At 45.6% G+C, this 21,653-nt stretch overlaps 1 protein-coding gene across 1 annotated transcript in view; it reads left to right on the top strand.

The window, feature by feature from the left end:
* The first annotated feature begins 212 nt into the window (after positions 1 to 212).
* Positions 213 to 21,653, top strand: part of CD68 (CD68 molecule) — an 89,182-nt gene continuing 67,741 nt past the window's right edge. Inside the window, exon 1 of the mRNA XM_078671580.1 lies at positions 213 to 576. Coding sequence (XP_078527706.1) covers positions 528 to 576 — 49 coding nt within the window. The 5' untranslated portion in view covers positions 213 to 527. The remainder of the gene's footprint in view (positions 577 to 21,653) is intronic.

Here is a 21,653-nt window from a genome sequence, read left to right as displayed (position 1 = left end):
CCCAGCACGAACAGCACCTAGGTCCTCCCAATTGTCAGGGGCGCCCCTCCTCGCCGCCCCTGGGAGCGGGAGTCACCTGAGCCCCCCATGACTCTCCTCGTCAGCCCTGGAGGTTGTGCAAGTTCCGGGCAGCTTCCTGCGGGGCAGGCCCGGGAGGAGGCGGTGAGCCGGGCCCGCGGTGCTGAGTGGGATGATTTCAGGTCGCGTTTCCTCCTTTTATCGGGGACAGGGAAGGAGTCAGCTGCTCCAGGACTTGTTGTCTCCGTTTAGCAGAAGCGAGCCCGGGCCCTTTGCAGCGCCGCTCTGGGTCAGACCTCTCTGGGTTCATAGAGAGCGTCACTCCGGTGCTGCGCATCTCCCCGAGGGCTCCCAGGGTCGGCAGAGAAGGGAACTGAAGCCCAGTGAGACCAAGCGATTGTCCCAGGATCCCACGGCTGGTCAAGAGGGGAGCCAGGATTTGACGCAAGTGGATTGGTTTCACAGTCAACAAGCAGATCACACCTCCTGGGACCCCTTCCATCACCGCCATGAAAGGCTCACTGGCCCTGCTCCTGGCTCTCGCCTTCCTTCTCGCAGGTATGTTTTAATGTGTAATATGTGCTTTAAATGGGCCGGTACTGTCCGGTACGGAGTACCAGCACTTTTTTTATTTTGAGAGGGAGTGTACCGGCACTTCTCAAGAGAAATGCTATACTTTTAATTGGACAGTATTGGCACTTCTCAGAAACAAGCAGGTGCTCTGCTACAGAGTACCTGCACTTCTATTTTTCCATTTCAAACACTGGTAACTACAATCTGACGCTAGTTACCTAGAGGGCCGTGTCATCTCTGTCCTCTGTGCCTCCCTCTCCTCCTCTGTTCTCCACTCCTGTCCTTTGTTTTTCCTTACTCTCTTGCCTCCTTTCTCCAATATCTACTCCCATCTCCCCATCCACCACTGCCACTTTCTTCCCACCTCTCCTACCTTCCCTTTTCGTTCCCTCCGGCGCTGATACTATGGCGCTCTCCCTCTCCCCTTCTCGCTCCCTCTGCCTTTCCTTCTCCTTCGCCACATCCACTGTTTCTCTCAAGTGGAAATCGTGGGGTGCTCTGTAAAGGAGGGGTGAGCTCAGACGCCTAACCGAGCCCCTTGGAAGGGGATAAGGCCTCTATAACTAAGGGCGTGGCCTAATACAGGTGGACCTCGGTGCAGTGTATGATAGACAGGGCCACTGGAAATATGCGAATGTGCGGCTGTGGCGTTTTCTGCATAATTATGGTTTCTCGCATTTGCCACATAATTCATCCTCACAGAACCTTCTTTTTTGGAGAGAAGAACAGAAACCAGCAGGGCGCTGGGGTATTTATTAAACACTGATTTGCATATGGCCATATCTGAACTGGGGTGCTGGAGTGAGCTAAAGAATGATGCTGGATTAAACCCAGATCTGTTGACTGGGGGTGAGTGCTTGCAATGTTCAACACTTCGTCCATCACCCCCTTGTTTTGCTGTATTTATTAAACAGTCTGTTGTTCCATGCAAGTCCTACAACCCCGTTACACAGCTGCAGCCTCAGACTTTCCACCCTCTCTGTACCTCGCGTCTGCACCCAAGTACGGCAATAAGCATCAGAAAGGTGACCAGTCAACCTTTGCCAAGGGCTTTCCATTACACGACGTGTCGCCATGTTTTTAGTAACTTTTGATCCGTTTGAGCTAGAAACAATTTTTTAGTTAAATTCTGCAAATTATGCCGCAAATGATGGATTATGTAGCTAATGCAGAAAATCCCCCTTCCTGCACATAAACAATCTTGAAATGCCGTTTTGTAACTTCTATGTATGCTGCTTAATGCAGCACACTCCTGGTTTTTGCTGTTTTCATGTGTGCGGCACACATAAAACAGCAAAAACCAGGAGAAATTAAACATTTCTCCTCGTGTCAGGGTAAGACCAGGTTTTCCCTGGTCTTAATTCTGGCGCTGCTGCTTATTAACGCCTCCCTTGTAAATAAGGGGCAGAGTCAGAATCAATGGGTGTTGCATTGGAATGCCCCCTGCAACACCCATTGCCCTCCCCTTTCACGCTAAGCATAGCATTCACAACGTGCACATCCATGCACAAAGTTGTTCCCTCCAGTGCCAGGGACTATTATGGCAACGTAAGCTTTGTGACACCAAACAACATTCATGCTTTTATCCATTTTTTTTATTTATATTGATGAGGACCCAGCAGTGCCTCCAACAATGAAGTGGCAAATCAAACGTCATGACAAAGCAAAACAAGCATTGGCAAAACTAAAAGGATGGCAGCTAATGCAAGACCATTGACTTCGCCAATGCTTGTTAAAAATACACAGGTAGCTAGAGACAGACAAAAGCTAGTCACACCTTTATAAAATACTTTAGGGCTGCCCAGGGCAGTGAGGGGAAAGGAACCCCAGCTGGAAGGAAGATCTGATGCAGTTTGGCACCTTCCCTACCGTCCTCATTTGAAAGCCCTGGGACCACCGGGCAGAACTGGTGTCCCCAGGGGTCCCGGGTCCGAATCCTACTCAGGAGATTCCAGCTGGAGCCACAGTGTCAACAGGGTCCCTGACATCCTGCTTATCCCCAACTCATCCTCCGGCACCATGTGGGGGTGCAACGCTGCAGTCTTCCGCTTCCATTTCCTGGGAGTGGGACACCCACTCACCCATCCTGGCATCCCCTCTGGAAAGAAAAGAAGAAAGATGTAAAAGAGGACAGAGCAAAAAATGAAAAAAGAAGGAGAAAAGTGAATAGGCAAACAGAGCCAGGAAAAGAGAAAACGACGAAGTGTTTAAATGAAAATGTAGGAAAAGAGCTGTGATAAAAAAAGAAAAGAAAGGGAGTTGTGAGATGGAGAGAAAGGTAACACACACTCTCACATAACCTCGTAGACCCGTCCGTCCTCAACAAACCTCGTAGACCCGTCCGTCCTCAACAAACCTCGTAGACCCGTCCGTCCTCAACAAACCTCGTAGACCCGTCCGTCCTCAACAAACCTCGTAGACCCGTCCGTCCTCAACAAACCTCGTAGACCCGTCCGTCCTCAACAAACCTCGTAGACCCGTCCGTCCTCAACAAACCTCGTAGACCCGTCCGTCCTCAACAAACCTCGTAGACCCGTCCGTCCTCAACAAACCTCGTAGACCCGTCCGTCCTCAACAAACCTCGTAGACCCGTCCGTCCTCAACAAACCTCGTAGACCCGTCCATCCTCAACACCCTCACTTGATACTTGGGTATGTTATACATTGGACCAAAGCAAATAGAAGCGTGCCTTTAGTTTCTTGATATGCTCACATGAAACTACCTAAACACACCATGGGGCCCAGTCCGCGTAGCACAATGGCCCTCACAGTGACGGTGTACTAGAAGAGCAGGTAATTACAAGTGATGGTACAGTCCATGACCAGAATAGCAGCCATGCTGACACATTACTGTACATCCCATTACCAGGATAGCAGCCCTGTTTACAAGTGATGGTACAGTTCATAACTTGAATAGCAGTCCTGTGGAAAAGTTACCGTGCAGCCCTTTACCATAATAACAGCCCTATTTACAAGTGAGGGTGCAGCAGCACTTCTGACAAGTGATGGTACAGTCCATTACCAGAATAGAAACCCTGGTTACAAGTGATGGTGCTGCAGCCCTTCTGACAAATGATGGTACAGTCCATTACCAGAATAGAAGCCCTGATTACAAGTGATGGTGCAGCAGCCCTTCTGACAAGTGATGGTACAGTCCATTACCAGAATAGAAACCCTGGTTACAAGTGATGGTGCAGCAGCCCTTCTGACACGTGATGGTACAGTCCATTACCAGAATGGAAGCCCTAATTGCAAGTGATGGTACAACAGTCCTTCTGACAAGTGATGGTACAGTCTATTAGCAGAATGGAAGCCCTGATTACAAGTGGTGGTGCATCAGCCCTTCTGACAAGTGATGGTACAGTCCATTTCTAGAATAGCAGTCCTGCTGACAAGTTACTGTACAGCCCTTTCTCAGATTAGCAGCCCTGCTTACAAGTGATGGAAACCCTATTACTAGAAGAGCAGTCCTGATTACAAATGATGGTACATTCCATTACTAGAATGGCAGCCCTGATTACAAGTGATGGTACAGTCCATTACTAGAATGGCAGCCCTGATTACAAGTGATGGTACATTCCATTACTAGAATGGCAGTCCTGATTACAAGTGATGGTACAGTCCATTACTAGAACAGCAGTCCTGATTACAAGTAATGGAACAGTCCATTGCCGAAATAGAAGCCATGATTACAAGTGATGGTACAGACAATTACTAGAATAGAGGTCATGCTGACAGTTACTGTACAGCCTATTACCAGGAGAGCAGCCCTGTTTGCAAGAGATGGTGCAACAGCCCCTCTGACTAGTGATGGCACAGTCCATTACCAGAATAGCAGCCCTGATTACAAGTAATGGTACAGCCCATTACTAGAATAGCAGTCCTGCTGACAAGTTATTGTATAGCCCATACTAGAACAGCAGCCCCACTTACAGGTAATGGTACAGCCCAAGCCTAGAAGGTACATTCCATTCCCAGAATTGTAGCAGCGTTGAGAAGTGATGGCACAGTTCATACCTAGAGGAGCAGCCATGTTGATAAGTGCAAGTAGAGTTTAAATGATGTACCATGAAATGCTTACCAGCTGTGTTTATTTGTACCACCAGCACTCTGGAGGCAGCTTTCCTGCCACCATTACGCGTCAGACCCCACTACCCATCTCCTTCGCTGATTCCTGCACCCACACCCCCCCTGCCCCTCCCCCACCTCTCTGCTGATGATGATGGTGGATCCCAGTGCACTTTCTTCTCATGTCCTGCACTGATACCCTGTCACGTGCTCATCACGAGTGCACACGGATTGCACCATCTCTGAACACAAACCACAGTTTCTCTGCAGCTCTGCGACTCCCTCGGCTTCTTTCCAACCCAGAGCAGCCCCAAAGCCCTGCAGGTTTCACTTCCCTCGAGGGGCCTCTTGGGTGTGCGCCTCCAGTCTCATGTCCTGTCTAAGACATCAAAATCGAAAGTGTTTACTGCAAAACAAAACTGAATGTTCAGTGACTGACAGGACCAGTGGCCAGGGGTTGGTTCCACCAGCAGGGGTCAGTGGAGGCCAGCTCAAGGACAGAAGGCAGGACTCATTCATGCTCTGCTGTTGATGCTTTGAGCTGTAGACACAGGGTCAGTCCTTACAGGAAGGGATGGCCTCCAGAGAGCTGCTCTCTTGTCTTCATATCTAAGGAGCCAACATACACAGGTGGTCCATGTCAGAGGCTGGCACTTCCTGCGGTCAGTGGGGCATATTAGCAAGCTGAAGTATCGCTGCTTTTTCGGCGAATTGTGCAGAGAAAGCGGCGATACTTCCAGCACCCTATTAACAAGGGCATGCTAACGCCTGCCTCAAGCCCACTTTGCGTGTCAGCGAGAAACATCGCTAATGACATGCAAAGTGGGCGTTCCCACGTCCAACCACATGTAAAATGTGGTTGGAGGTGGGAACGCCCAATTACCAAGGCAGGCGTTGGGAGAAGAAGACCTGCGATAAACTCGTTTATCGCAGGTCTCCCAACGCCTGCTCTGACCAGGTGTTAGGCATTGATAACATGGGGGTGTGGATAATAACGCTGAATCCACCCCCCCATATTATCAAGGCACACATTAGCGCGTGAAAACAACGTTTGTTTTCATGCGCTAATGTTCCATATCGCCGACTATCGCCGGATTTAATTTCACCTACGTGTTGCGCATTGATAATTACGCGCTAACACGGCGAAAAAATCCGGCGATAGCCGGCGATATGGAAATGTGCGATTTGTGTTATATAACGCACATCGAGATAATATGCCCCAGTGTTCGCCTGAGCAAGAAAACCTGGTTGAAGCAGGTTACATTACCCTAACACACGCGTCTTTCAATAGTCAAAGTGCCAACAAAAATACTCGATGTTTGATTGCGTCAAAAGGTAGGCGGTAGAAGAGCATTTCAAGAATATTGTTTGACGTAAATATTGTGTCCTAAATTATTTAAAAAAAATATTGCCCCTTTGGAGTTCAATGAAAATTTTGTAAAAGCTATTTAGGACACAATATTTATATCAGACAATATTTTTGCGTACAGTACGTTGAGGGAAGCCCTCGTGAACAACATCTACTGAAGTGTTCCTGCAACTGGTGGATCTCAACTTTCTCCACTGATAACCCTGCAATGGAGCAAATTTCCCAAACAGAAAGGGTGCAACATCGGATGTTTCGCAAAGAAAGAAATAACAAAGGAAGAGATTTACTAAGATTGTGTGCCGTGTTTGTGTCACAAATGTGACGCAAATCGACACAAAATCTTTTTTTCTCACTTACTTTCCAGCGCTAAACTTGTTTAGTGCTAGAAATAATGTGAAAGTAACACGAAGCAACGTATAGCGCTGCCTTGCATTACTAATATGTATCAACAAAGAGAGAGGTAGGGAGATTTCAAAGACACTCTCTTAGTCCCCGGTTAAATGTCAAACAACAAAAAAAGAGAGAGGTCTGAAATGGTCAAGCCCACGGCTACCAGAAACGTGGAGCAAAAAGATAAGCGAGATATTATTGATCACAGTCACTCTAGTTGAGTGGGATCACAGTCACTCTATTTGAGTAGGAAAGCCCTCACACACCGACCTAGTCAGTGTCATGCTTCATCATCGGGCCCCACCGAAGAGACCGAGTGTCTCTTCGGTGTGCTGCGACGCCAGAAAGACTGCGGAGCTGGTTGTGTGGGGAGGATGTGTTGTGAAGATTCTCAAATTAAAAGTGACTAACAGGGTATCAAAAAAACTTTAATAAGTGATCCCTAAGACACGTGTAAGTGGTATATGTGTCTGAATTTAATAGCCAAGGTTATTAGGATCTAGTTTAAATTCAGCTAAATACCACAAATTTATTAAAATCAGTCAACATGTTTCTGCCTTCAATGTGGTATATATTCACCATGGCATTCTTCAGGACTATAACCCCGGCGGTATGGACACTCTAATAGTCCACCCTGACCTGGGGGCGTGAAAGTGAAAAGGAAAAGTGAAAAAAGTGCTTAAAATGGGAGAGCAATTTGCTCAATCCAAAAAACCCCAAAATTAGGGGTGTATCAGCACCTGTAGGAAAAGATATACAGACAAACACATAAAGACATACATACAATTAGTATATGCCAGCGTAGACTTATCGTAGTGCTCCTAAGATGGTGGCAAACCTTTGTGTGCACACAATAATAGATAACTTATGCACCATCCAAGTAGCCCTTTGGGAATAATCGTATTTGCTAGGAGGTGAAGTGCTAGAGGTGGTTTAAAAACTACTATTGTAGTGAAGGAGATAAAAACGCGATGTGAACTCTCCATGAGAAGGGATCAATTTGACCAAATGGTCAGTGACCCCCACAAGATGGTGGAATATGGAGAACATCTCACTTTAAAAATGGGCGCTACTTGCACCATGGGTCTCGGGAGGGGGGTTGGAGCGCGATTGGCACATCCTAAGAAAAAGTACAGAGTCGAAATGTCAGCATAACCCATACAACACACAGGCACTTAGCTTTGTTAGTCGTAGTAATCGTTCCGCTGTGGATGTAGACTCACGCCCTCAGCGCTCACAGCCCGCTTTTAAACCTGTTGCGACCCTCTAGACCGGACCCCGACGATGGGAAGCGGGGCCGGTGAATGCGTATAAGAGCGCTTTGTTTACGCGCTCGATTCCGGGTTTGGGCGTGCCTCGCTGTTCTCGCGATGGGCGTGTCTCAGTGGAAGCGAGGCTTGGGGCGCACACGCCCACTAAGGCGGATGTGCGTTACTGATCGGACCGAGGCTTGAATTAAGGAGCCTATCCCTACGCTAAGCCTCAGGGAGGTGTGTACACGCTGATAGTTGTTATGACGACCAAGGGAAAACATTGTCTCTCGGAAAAGGGAGCGAGGGATTAGCTATTTCGGTCGGCAAGATTTACTTTGCAATCAGGAACTTGGAACTGCTATAAACCAGTGGGTTCATAAATAGGGAAGGACAGTGTGAAAGAGCACATAAAGGATTGTGATTTTGTACACATAGATTGAACTGTGGACTGGGATGTTAAAGTACACAGAGTTTTTTCTGAAAAATAAATCGAATATTGCATGTTTTTAAACAGATCAGTTCTGTGTAGTATTTGACAGCCAGCTGGAGTTAAAGAGTTCATGTTAGGACTGTGTTCCAGGGGATATCGTCGTTGAGCCCATTGACATTTGTCCCCAGACGGTATACCCAACGCTGTTCCTTTTCGAACAGTCTATTTTGTATATTCCTTGCACCATCAATTGCTTCAATGACAGTCCACGTCATGTCATTAGTGGTATGGTTCTTTTCTAGGAAATGGCGGCTCAGCTTAGTGGTTACTTTCTTGCACCTTATGTTACTCCGGTGTTCGCAGATCCTTTGTTTCACTTTTCTAGTGGTCATGCCAACGTACCGAAGGTTACAGGAACATGTGATCAGATAGACCACATTGCATGAGTTGCAATTAGTATGAACACGTTGCGTCCACACTTTCCCTTCTTCCAATGTCAATGTTTTTGTAGGTTGTGTTAAATGGCAAACACTACAATCCGAGCAGGGATAATGCCCGGTGATTTTAGGGAGTCCCCACGATGTTGTTACTGATGGTGTGATATTCAGTGGATTCTCTTTTGGGCGTGTGTGGACCAGCGTATCTTTTAGACTGCGTCCCTTTTTAAAGGAAAAAAGGGGTTTTTCCCAATCCTTTTTAAAGGTTCTTACAATACTCCAGTGTTTATTTATACTCTTTTTCATGGTGTTGGAGAGGCTGCTGTATGTCGTGACACAGGTGAGTGGAATCTGATCTGAATTATTAGTTCTTTCTTCAAGGAGAGCTTCCCTTGGCTGATTTTTAGCTCTTTTGAATCCCTTGCTTAGTGTGGAGTTAGGATAGCCTCTATTTCTCAATTTTTCGGTCAGATCAGCTGATTGACTTTTGAAGTCTGTGGTTGTGCTGCAATTCCTCCGCAGCCTGAGAAATTGCCCGTAAGGTAGATTTTCTTTTAACGGGCGCGGGTGAAAGCTGTTAAATTGCAGTAGATTGTTTTTTGCAGTAGGTTTATTGTAGGTTTTTGTAGCCAGTGTCGTTCCGCTGATTGAAATAACCACATCTAAGAATACGATTTCTTTTCTGTTTGTGGTGTTGGTAAATCTTAGGTTAGGGTCTAAGGTATTGATCCATGAAAGGAAATCTTTCAAGTCATTATCACTACCATTCCAAATGAGTAGGATGTCGTCAATGTAGCGTTTCCACAGAAGCATTGACGAAGAAAAGTTAGCAGTTGGTGGTAGGATATGTTTAGCCTCAAAATCTGCCACATACAGCCCCGCCACGCTCGGCGCGAAGGTGCTGCCCATGGATGTCCCAGAGCATTGTAGGTACAGTTTGTTTTTAAATGAGAAAAAATTTTCTTTTAGTGCTATAGTGGCACAATCGATGATGAATTTTTTTGGGGTCTGGAATTCCCAGTCGGTTGAGTCTAGGGCCTTTTTAAGGACCTCGATTGTGTCATCCTGCGGAATGCTAGTATAGAGGCTTTCCACGTCTAGTGTTACAAGGGTAATAGAGTTTTCAGGAAAGTTTATTTCTGTCAGAAGTCGTAACAGGCTCTTGGTGTCCTTAAGGTAGGTCGGTGTAGACTGGACTAATGGTTTCAAAAAATAATCACAAAATTGTGATAGCGGTTCCAGAAGTGACCCTATGCCAGAGACGATTGGGCGTCCAGGTGGGGGGAGTTTGTTTTTATGCATTTTCGACAGAGTGTAGAAGTAGGGTATTATACTACTTGTGTTATTCAAAAATGCAGCTTCAAGAATGAAGCTGCATTTTTGAATAACACAAGTAGTATAATACCCTACTTCTACACTCTGCCGAAAATGCATAAAAACAAACTCCCCCCACCTGGACGCCCAATCGTCTCTGGCATAGGGTCACTTCTGGAACCGCTATCACAATTTTGTGATTATTTTTTGAAACCATTAGTCCAGTCTACACCGACCTACCTTAAGGACACCAAGAGCCTGTTACGACTTCTGACAGAAATAAACTTTCCTGAAAACTCTATTACCCTTGTAACACTAGACGTGGAAAGCCTCTATACTAGCATTCCGCAGGATGACACAATCGAGGTCCTTAAAAAGGCCCTAGACTCAACCGACTGGGAATTCCAGACCCCAAAAAAATTCATCATCGATTGTGCCACTATAGCACTAAAAGAAAATTTTTTCTCATTTAAAAACAAACTGTACCTACAATGCTCTGGGACATCCATGGGCAGCACCTTCGCGCCGAGCGTGGCGGGGCTGTATGTGGCAGATTTTGAGGCTAAACATATCCTACCACCAACTGCTAACTTTTCTTCGTCAATGCTTCTGTGGAAACGCTACATTGACGACATCCTACTCATTTGGAATGGTAGTGATAATGACTTGAAAGATTTCCTTTCATGGATCAATACCTTAGACCCTAACCTAAGATTTACCAACACCACAAACAGAAAAGAAATCGTATTCTTAGATGTGGTTATTTCAATCAGCGGAACGACACTGGCTACAAAAACCTACAATAAACCTACTGCAAAAAACAATCTACTGCAATTTAACAGCTTTCACCCGCGCCCGTTAAAAGAAAATCTACCTTACGGGCAATTTCTCAGGCTGCGGAGGAATTGCAGCACAACCACAGACTTCAAAAGTCAATCAGCTGATCTGACCGAAAAATTGAGAAATAGAGGCTATCCTAACTCCACACTAAGCAAGGGATTCAAAAGAGCTAAAAATCAGCCAAGGGAAGCTCTCCTTGAAGAAAGAACTAATAATTCAGATCAGATTCCACTCACCTGTGTCACGACATACAGCAGCCTCTCCAACACCATGAAAAAGAGTATAAATAAACACTGGAGTATTGTAAGAACCTTTAAAAAGGATTGGGAAAAACCCCTTTTTTCCTTTAAAAAGGGACGCAGTCTAAAAGATACGCTGGTCCACACACGCCCAAAAGAGAATCCACTGAATATCACACCATCAGTAACAACATCGTGGGGACTCCCTAAAATCACCGGGCATTATCCCTGCTCGGATTGTAGTGTTTGCCATTTAACACAACCTACAAAAACATTGACATTGGAAGAAGGGAAAGTGTGGACGCAACGTGTTCATACTAATTGCAACTCATGCAATGTGGTCTATCTGATCACATGTTCCTGTAACCTTCGGTACGTTGGCATGACCACTAGAAAAGTGAAACAAAGGATCTGCGAACACCGGAGTAACATAAGGTGCAAGAAAGTAACCACTAAGCTGAGCCGCCATTTCCTAGAAAAGAACCATACCACTAATGACATGACGTGGACTGTCATTGAAGCAATTGATGGTGCAAGGAATATACAAAATAGACTGTTCGAAAAGGAACAGCGTTGGGTATACCGTCTGGGGACAAATGTCAATGGGCTCAACGACGATATCCCCTGGAACACAGTCCTAACATGAACTCTTTAACTCCAGCTGGCTGTCAAATACTACACAGAACTGATCTGTTTAAAAACATGCAATATTCGATTTATTTTTCAGAAAAAACTCTGTGTACTTTAACATCCCAGTCCACAGTTCAATCTATGTGTACAAAATCACAATCCTTTATGTGCTCTTTCACACTGTCCTTCCCTATTTATGAACCCACTGGTTTATAGCAGTTCCAAGTTCCTGATTGCAAAGTAAATCTTGCCGACCGAAATAGCTAATCCCTCGCTCCCTTTTCCGAGAGACAATGTTTTCCCTTGGTCGTCATAACAACTATCAGCGTGTACACACCTCCCTGAGGCTTAGCGTAGGGATAGGCTCCTTAATTCAAGCCTCGGTCCGATCAGTAACGCACATCCGCCTTAGTGGGCGTGTGCGCCCCAAGCCTCGCTTCCACTGAGACACGCCCATCGCGAGAACAGCGAGGCACGCCCAAACCCGGAATCGAGCGCGTAAACAAAGCGCTCTTATACGCATTCACCGGCCCCGCTTCCCATCGTCGGGGTCCGGTCTAGAGGGTCGCAACAGGTTTAAAAGCGGGCTGTGAGCGCTGAGGGCGTGAGTCTACATCCACAGCGGAACGATTACTACGACTAACAAAGCTAAGTGCCTGTGTGTTGTATGGGTTATGCTGACATTTCGACTCTGTACTTTTTCTTAGGATGTGCCAATCGCGCTCCAACCCCCCTCCCGAGACCCATGGTGCAAGTAGCGCCCATTTTTAAAGTGAGATGTTCTCCATATTCCACCATCTTGTGGGGGTCACTGACCATTTGGTCAAATTGATCCCTTCTCATGGAGAGTTCACATCGCGTTTTTATCTCCTTCACTACAATAGTAGTTTTTAAACCACCTCTAGCACTTCACCTCCTAGCAAATACGATTATTCCCAAAGGGCTACTTGGATGGTGCATAAGTTATCTATTATTGTGTGCACACAAAGGTTTGCCACCATCTTAGGAGCACTACGATAAGTCTACGCTGGCATATACTAATTGTATGTATGTCTTTATGTGTTTGTCTGTATATCTTTTCCTACAGGTGCTGATACACCCCTAATTTTGGGGTTTTTTGGATTGAGCAAATTGCTCTCCCATTTTAAGCACTTTTTTCACTTTTCCTTTTCACTTTCACGCCCCCAGGTCAGGGTGGACTATTAGAGTGTCCATACCGCCGGGGTTATAGTCCTGAAGAATGCCATGGTGAATATATACCACATTGAAGGCAGAAACATGTTGACTGATTTTAATAAATTTGTGGTATTTAGCTGAATTTAAACTAGATCCTAATAACCTTGGCTATTAAATTCAGACACATATACCACTTACACGTGTCTTAGGGATCACTTATTAAAGTTTTTTTGATACCCTGTTAGTCACTTTTAATTTGAGAATCTTCACAACACATCCTCCCCACACAACCAGCTCCGCAGTCTTTCTGGCGTCGCAGCACACCGAAGAGACACTCGGTCTCTTCGGTGGGGCCCGATGATGAAGCATGACACTGACTAGGTCGGTGTGTGAGGGCTTTCCTACTCAAATAGAGTGACTGTGATCCCACTCAACTAGAGTGACTGTGATCAATAATATCTCGCTTATCTTTTTGCTCCACGTTTCTGGTAGCCGTGGGCTTGACCATTTCAGACCTCTCTCTTTTTTTGTTGTTTGCATTACTAATAGCCAAGGGGGCTTACCATGGGTGGTGCATGGGTGTTTCCATGCAACAATCCAAGGATTCTGATGCTAAACCCAATTTATTAAATCAAGTAGACAGGGTTTAGCATCAGAAAACTGCACCCTTTGAAGTAAGTGCAAGGAAGGAGATATGCTTTCTCGTTCCTTTTTCGACTTTGTACGTGTGCACTTTACAGAACACATACAAGGGGGGAAACAGGATTTAAAGTTAGTCTGAGCATGGTATTTTGTACTGGAAGGCTCTCCTTCCAGTGCAAAACCTCTGGTATACTCACGCAGACAACCTTGCACTATGGAGCAAAGGCGTCGGCACACGGCAGTGCCGGCGCTAGGAAAGGGAAGGAGAGTCCCATATTTCTGTAAATATGGCGCTCTCCTCCTCTCTCCTTTTCACACAGCACAGCATTTGCAGCTGTTGCACTGCGCTGCGTTAAGACGTGGTAAATCAAGCCCTAAGTTTTTTATTTTAAAGAAGTACACAACAAACCTCCTCACGGAAACATAGGTGATTTGAGAGCAAAAACATAGGAAAATGTGAAATAACTAAACAGGAATTGCATTAAAGATAAGAGAATCGGGGCCTCACTGCTGCTGATAGGGTCCGAGGGGCATATTTATAAGCCCCTACCACCTCTGGAGCGGCACTTTTCTTTTACGCTATGGTGGCACTCTATGCAAGCCTATATTTACAAGGCCACTCTAAGGCACTTTACGTGGCTTAACACAGCGTCATAAATATGGCCCTCTACAACACAGTTTTCAGCGGCAAAGGGGCGTGCAACGGGTGTTGCTGTGGGTGTTCCCAGCAGCACCCATGGCTTTTTGACACCACTACAGATTTACAAGGATCTACAAATGTGAGGCAGCTCAAAAAAACTAGCACCTTTCAAAAGAAGGCGTTAATGTGGTGCAACGAGGAGAAACACTTTTATTTCTCCTAATTTGTTATCATTCTCGGTGTGCTGTACTCTGCAGCGCACAGAGAAAGAGCAAAGCACATTAATGATAGTTTTTATGCAGGTGTCCCTTCCTGCACAAACACAATCATCTCTGCAATGCAGGCACCCTTATACCATGGTGCAAGGGTGCTTGCATTGGCACTACGCAGCTTTTTTAGCACTGGCACAGGAGTGAGCACAGGGATGCACCGTATTCTTGTTAATACAGATCCCCCCTACAATTTGAAAATGCAGCAGCTCGGTGCATTAAAATTGCTTGCAGCAACGTTCTGCGCCATTTTCATGTAAAAATGCACCAGTGTTGTGCATGTGAACCCAGAATGAATCTTGAGTTGAAGTTGGTGGCCTTGGGTGTAGGTTTTGGTGCAGGGATTTACAGTGTTTACTTTCAGCCGGTGCCTGCAGGTAGGGCCGACCGGCACTCATGTTTGGGGACTGTGAGGAAATGGGTGTATTACATGGTGTGGTTGTGCGACTTCGCCATGTAGTACACATACCAAACCCTTTATGACCAGTAGGTTTTGTTTGTCAAACCTTCAGCTCAACCCTTAGAAGCTGTGGCAAGGTTTACACAAGGGCACAAGTGTAAAGCATTTAAATAGTTCCACAACAATTGGAGAAGAAATTGACAAGACACTCAGAAAATCTTACACCAATTTGCAAAAGTAGTCTGTATTTTTATGTATTTTTTGACACCACAACAAAAAAGATCCCCTGCAGGGTTCTGGAGATGTAAAATGTACAAGTTATAGTAAATCAAAATATTTCACTCAACTGTGAACAAGCATTGGCAAATTCAATAAATTTGACACAAAATCTTTTTCACTTAAAAGTTAGGCTAGCTGATAAATCTGCACCACTATTTCATATCTGGATGGCTAGGCTACTGTATATATACAATCTGGAGAAAGCCATTTATGATAGGAAAGGCAAAAGGGCAAGAATATTGGGGGGGAAGATATGGCGCCCTATAGAAGAGTGGAAGAATAGTAAGACGTGAATTGGGTTTCCGTGTTCATCGTCTCTAGGAACTCTCTTTGTTTGGAATTATTGTACTGTTCTTCTTTAGGTCTCGTTTGTTTTTTCTTTTTCCTTGGCTTTGATTGTATGACTGTATAATTGTAAGAAAATTCTGTACTGTATATACTGTAATGTAATCTACGGAAAAAATGTGGGAGAAAATAAAAAAATATTTAAAAAAAAAAAAAAAAAAAAAAAAAAAAATAAAAGTTAGGCTAGCTGTATTGCGGTCACTTAGAGTCACTCGAGGCAACCAACTCCGGTTGGGAGCCAGTCAGTGGAACCAGCAACGTCCTCAGAATTAGTTACCTTCACAGATAAAGCAGTCTCCAGGCAGTTCCAGCACTTTATCCTGGATTCCTATGGAAGTGGTCCTGATGCAAGGAATGAAGAATGCTGAAGATGGTCAAAGATGCTGTGATTGCAATGTGGTCAACAGGGATCTCCCTGCTACTCTTCCTCGGTCTATGAAGGTGGTGAGGTAATTCTGGTCACAGTGTCCACATCCCTCGAAGTCCTCTCAGTGCTCATTAAAGTCCAGTTGCCACTGGGCTACCAGTCTGGTATCACGGTCACAGCCAAATCCTTTCCTGGGTGATAACTCTGTTTCTGGGTAAGCAAGCTGCATTCCGGCAACTCTACTGGGCTCAGCAACCTTGAGCGGTGGTACTGGTCCCTGATGCTGCACGGCGGTGGGTGGCAGTGGCCTGAAGATTCCAGTCCAGTTAAAATCTGTGCTCTGGGTGCCAGGGGTTCCGTATTTATGCTCAGAAAATGCACTATGGGTAGGATGTGGTTAGTAGCCAATGAGATACAAGGTTCATTTTCTCCTGATAACCACCCTCTGGGAAGTGTGGCACCTGGCTATCACAAGAAGCACCATTCTGCCAACTTCTAACATGGCAGAACCTGTCTCTCAGCACCCCAAGCTCCCCAGCTCAACCCAGAGTTGTGGCTACCAACGTGGCTAAACACCCCAGTAAAAACGGTTCGCTAACAAGTATCTGTTCTCTTTCCAGGGTACCAGCTAGTCTGCCTAAACAATGGGGTTGCCCCTTTTTTCAAGTGTTCCTCATTTGCTGTCTGTTCAAAGGAGGTTTCAGCTTTGAAGTTCGTCTTTTGGGCCAACACCTGTGTGGCTTCCTGCAGGAGGGCGTTAACACCTCTCCCCAGTTCAGGCACCTGTTGTCTCGCTTCCTAGAAGCACGTCTCCCTAGGAGGGCATAAAGTTGCCTCGGGTTCAAGCTCATTATGTAACCATTAAGAGCACAGAAGATTGAAGACAACAAAGTGTAAACTTTGTAAAAGTTGCACACTGTTACTTGTTACATAAATTTCGACTTTAGAATCAAGTCGAGCTTAAAGTAATGTGTTGTTTGATACCTTGGAGTATCAACTTTGATCGCACTGTCTAGGAGTTAGCACAGCTGGGGTCAGCGTGTTACTCTGTACTCGCCAATAGGGCAATCAGTTCTCTCTACATTAAAAACAACAGCTTTGCATTTTTACTGCCAGAACCTGTAAAATACATGATCTGCCTGTGAAATATGCTGCACCCTGTCTTAGGGCAAGATAAGTCTGCCACAGGGGTGACATACACATATTGAAGAGGACGTTTTGCCTTTGCCGTTAGTTTAAATCGCAAAGTCGGGCTAGCAGTTTGAAACTACACTTCCAGTCTGCAATGGTGGGCTGGAAGTCTCCTTTTAATGCATGTCCCATCCAGAGTGGCACAACCAGTGCTGCAATCCCTGGGGATGACCCTTTAACTTTCAGGCTTGGGTACTCTGGCTACTTACAGGTAAGTTAGCCTATGCCAAGTGGATGTAGCCAATGTAACATACACATTTTGGGGTCAAGGCATTGGCAAAGAGGTATGGTTAGCAGGCCGCTGTGCGCTCTCAGAGTTGAAAAACCAGCAGAATCAGTCCAGAATTGTGGGGGTGACCATACAAAAAGAGGCATTCCCATACAGGGACCATCCCTTATTATTCCCTCTGTGGAAAAGTAAATTTTGCCATGTTCTGTGTCCCTACGCCTCATCCATCATATGTTATGTGTGCATGACCAATATGCATATGTTATTCCCCATTTCTGATTAAAGACGCAATTACAGTTGTGTCCACCTCTAGTATGTTAGTTTCTAGTCCTCGTGAATACTACGAATATCAGGCCTATGTAAGTAATGTTGCCACGTTTCTCAGTGTGCACGTTATTCAATTATAAAGTCCCCGTTTCCAGGCCTCAAAAGGGCCCGGACCACAGATTCAGCTCCTGTCTCCTGAAAGCCTCGCTGAGGAGCGACACAGCCCCCACCTGTATCCTCGACCCTTCACTTACTTCCTGCCTTGCAGTGCCCGGTGCACCCCGGCTCTGCCTCTGAGTCTGCCAAAAGTATGTTATAGTTCCTGCTATCAGTTCAGTCCTCCTCCTCTGCATTCCTAAGCTACTGAACTGCATCAATAGTTTCCGTCATTGTCTAGCCTTCTCGTCTCCACGTTAGAGAAATACTGTATTTAATGGTCATTTAATATTCTTCACGCACTACATGTAGAATAATGCATGGTCCGGTCTTAGAATCAAGTTAGCTTTTCCCCTCATGACTTCTAGTTTATATCAACATGTTCCCTAAACAGTAGATACCAGATAGGGTTTAGGTACATGTCGCTCCGACCCTCCAGACTCTAGTCTCTGCTCCTAGCACAGAGTTCGTAGCCCCCAGCTTCTCCTAGTAATACGTCATTGCTAGTTTTCGCGCACCATTAGGTTAGAGGTCCCGGCTCCTTAGGTAGCCCCCTCCAAAGTTTCCGCCCATTCATGACATATTCTGTTACGTTTTGCACCACATGTCTATGTATACGCCCAGTTACACCCAGTTACACCTCTTATTTCTCTTATCTCTCGCGACTGCTACGCGTCACGCCTCCTACTCCACCTACTGTTACGCCTACTGCAATGTAATGCTATGTGTTTGCGCTATGTATATAAGTCAATGTTTTGTTATTAAATGTTAGCGCGCTCATCCCAGACCCAGCCCCGGCAGCTGCCGGGCCTTATTGTCCTATTCCCATGCAGGTTGTCCTGATCCTGTCCTTATGCTGTAATAAACCTGCAGAAACTCCTACTACCTCGAATCTTGACTCTTATTTATTGAGCTATCTGTTATGCTATAAGTCTAGTCAAAAATAGGGTATTATTTATTTATTTACCACATAATGGCGCCCGAACAGGGACCTGCCCTTTCCCCACGCGTCGGTGAAGCCACGCCGACCCCCTGACCCTCTGCAGTCGTGACGGAACCATACTGGCCAAGTGCAGACATTTCTGCTTCAAGTATCCCTCAGGCCCACGGAGGAGACGGAGGAGGCGGTCCAGCATCCGAACGAGACGGTGGAGGAACGCGGCGAGTCCCGACCAGAGCCCAAGCCGAGAGTCCAAGGTCCGAGGTATCCGGAGGCCCACCCGTAACTGAAGTCCGAAGTCCGAAGTTCGTCGTCGTAGTCCAGTCCCGTCCGAGGCCTTCCGTTCCGTGCTGCCCGGTGAGTACCATTGCTGGGGTAGTGTCTAGACAGGGTCAGTCTAAATTGACTCCTGGTCCGTGGGTTGGTGGTACCCAAGCCCACAAACGAAGTGTTCACCTAGGTGGATACGGGTCTTGATGCGTTCCTTTATGGGACCGGTATGTTCCGTACTGTTACAGCAGTGCATCCAGTAACTCTAGTCTGTTCCGTTCTCGAGAATTCTGTTCTGTTTCTGTTTTCAGTATTTTCAGGTAGTATTCTGTTCGAACTGTTATTTATAATGTTGTTTAATGTATTTCCAACGTCGTGGTATGCCTGAATTGTTTTCCCAATTGTTATTGTTTTTTCGTGTATTGTATTGTGTTCCGATTCAAGTTTAGAATGCCGCTCTTTTCCAAGTTACGTCAGTTAAAAACTAGAAAGGGTCTGCTGGAAGCAGCAGTTCCTGTTCCGCCTAGGGACAGTCCAGGTCACTTTATGTATCAGAAACATGGCATAAGCGCCATATTGTATCTAGATTTATGGGTAGAGTATACCAAACAGTTAGAAGAAAAGTATAGATGGCCCGTATCGGGTACATGGGATGCCGAATGTATCATGCGAGTAGAGGAAGCATTATGGAAAAAGAAAGCCAGACAGTCACAGAAAGACGCCATCGAGTTATGGCGTAAGGAAGCGCATAGAAGAACGGAAAAGGAAGTCAGAAAGTCAGAGTTAAGTAGAGAATCCCAAGAACGAGCCCAAGAAAGAGAATTAATCGAGATAGGTGAACAAGTCAAAGCCGAACAGTCAGACAGACAGAGGCATGCCCTTATTAAGGGTATGTATCCTCTCCTTGCCGAAGGTTTGCCAAAAGCGACCCCAGAGGCACCCAGTAATTTCCCACCACCATTAGTTCCGACCAAGCTACGTCACAAACCGACCGCAGCTGATATTTTTATTTCGTCCTATTTGGATGATACAGTTCCAGAATATGCAAATCCAGTTCGCGCTCCACCTGTCCCTGTAAATCAGGCACTTCCTGTTCCTCCAGACACCGGAGTACCTGTTACGGTACCCCCGGGTCAGCCTGCCATACAAGTTCAGCCCACGTTACAATTACCGACCCTGCAAGCACGAAGAATGTCAGTCGACGATTCTAGTATAGGGGCCGCAGGAGGAGGTCCTCCTCAAACCCCGCCGCCACACAAACGTTTATCAGCACTCGAATTACATGCTCAAGCATCACAGCGTACTCCTAAAAGTAATAAGTCTGTTACAGAAATCAGACAAGCCCTTGCCGAATGTGTCTATGACGCAGTCCCAGGCGAGTATAATATGGTTTTATATTCCGTACGTGTAAGGAGGGTGACCGAGTATCTAGTCACCTTACCAAATATGAAAGAAGATCTAGACAGAATATATCGTTTCATCCGTACAGGGGATGATCCAGAAAGTATTGGCGAAATTATGTCTCAAAGGAAAGCCGAGATTCAGCTCATGATATTAAAGTTCCTGATCAATTGTCTAATAAGAGAACAAGATTACCCGTCTAAAGATCCCGCCGAAATGAGAATCCTAACAAGGTGGAGTGATAATATAGCCGAGGGTAAGCACAAGACCATTAGTGCCATGGAAAGTATGTACAAGAAAATTCGTAAAGAAATAATAAGGTTACACGAACAGCGTAAAGCAGCACAAGTAAGCGAGAAAGAAAGTATCTCTGATCCTGAAGAGGAAGACGAGAATCCCGCCAGAATAGCGTATGTAGGAAAATCCAGATTTCCAGATCGCCATTTACGTCCAGAACCTAAGTCTATTTTTCATCATCCAGCACCAGAACAAGGCTCCCTAGAACAAGTATTTCAAGCTACCGATCACATTCTGAAATCACGAGTCGGATATAGCGAATTAAGTACCATGCACGAACAAGAACTAGCCCGATCAGCAGTCCGATGGATTACTGATTCTACCACTTTTCCAGACGAAATAGTGGCACAAATGTTTCTGAAACTGCCCCCAGCCGAGCAACGACTGGTGGGTATGTATATGATCCAGCACCTCATTACCCTGTATGAGGGTCAACATTCTGATCCAGGCCCGTTACATGATATCCTGAACGAGTTACTCCAGTACAGATGGAGAGGTCTAGGTACCGATTTAATTAGTGTCATTCTAGAACAGCGCCACAAGTATAGAACGTTCCTGAACCCGCATTTTGTTCATGTCTCACCCCCAGAAAGTAAACCATTCTACATAGACAGACAGAATCCGCTACGAGAAGTCCACCCAGTCCAAGGGGCGGGTGGCGTAATGCAACGAGTGTTTGTATACACTCCGATATCAAAGATGGAACTTCTTGAAATGAAGAAATTAATTCCCTGTCATGACAAAGATCCAGCGGGGTTCCATAGAGAATTAAAAGACATGCTCCGTATGGGAGAATACACGTACCCAGATATAATTAAAATGTTAAAGGTCCTGTTACCCGCAGGGGTGTATGAAAAGTTAAAAGAAAAAGAATGGGAGGTGGGAGAGAAAAAGATCGATTGGACAGCTCTAGAAGCTGAAGACAAGGCACGAGTACCAGGTACCGGTCTTGGAGATAAATGTAAAGAATTACCAGAATTATTGATTCAAGTTTTACCCAGATTATTGACAACTAGGAAAGAAGACTGGGATGCAATCTCAGCCTGTAAACAGAAACAAGATGAGGATATTAGTGATTTTTATTCTAGATTTGAGAAATGTTTCAGTATTAACAGTGGTCTCAAGACAAGTAGTGAGTCATACCCTCATCTTTTCGTTACCAAATTAGTCGAGAATTCAAGTCCACAAATTAAAAACCGAGTTTTGAAAGTCGAAAGCACCTGG

Source organism: Lissotriton helveticus, chromosome 12, assembly GCF_964261635.1.
Source record: "Lissotriton helveticus chromosome 12, aLisHel1.1, whole genome shotgun sequence".
In the NCBI taxonomy this organism is placed as follows: Eukaryota; Metazoa; Chordata; class Amphibia; order Caudata; family Salamandridae; genus Lissotriton; species Lissotriton helveticus.
This window is presented reverse-complemented; position numbering and strand designations above follow the sequence as displayed.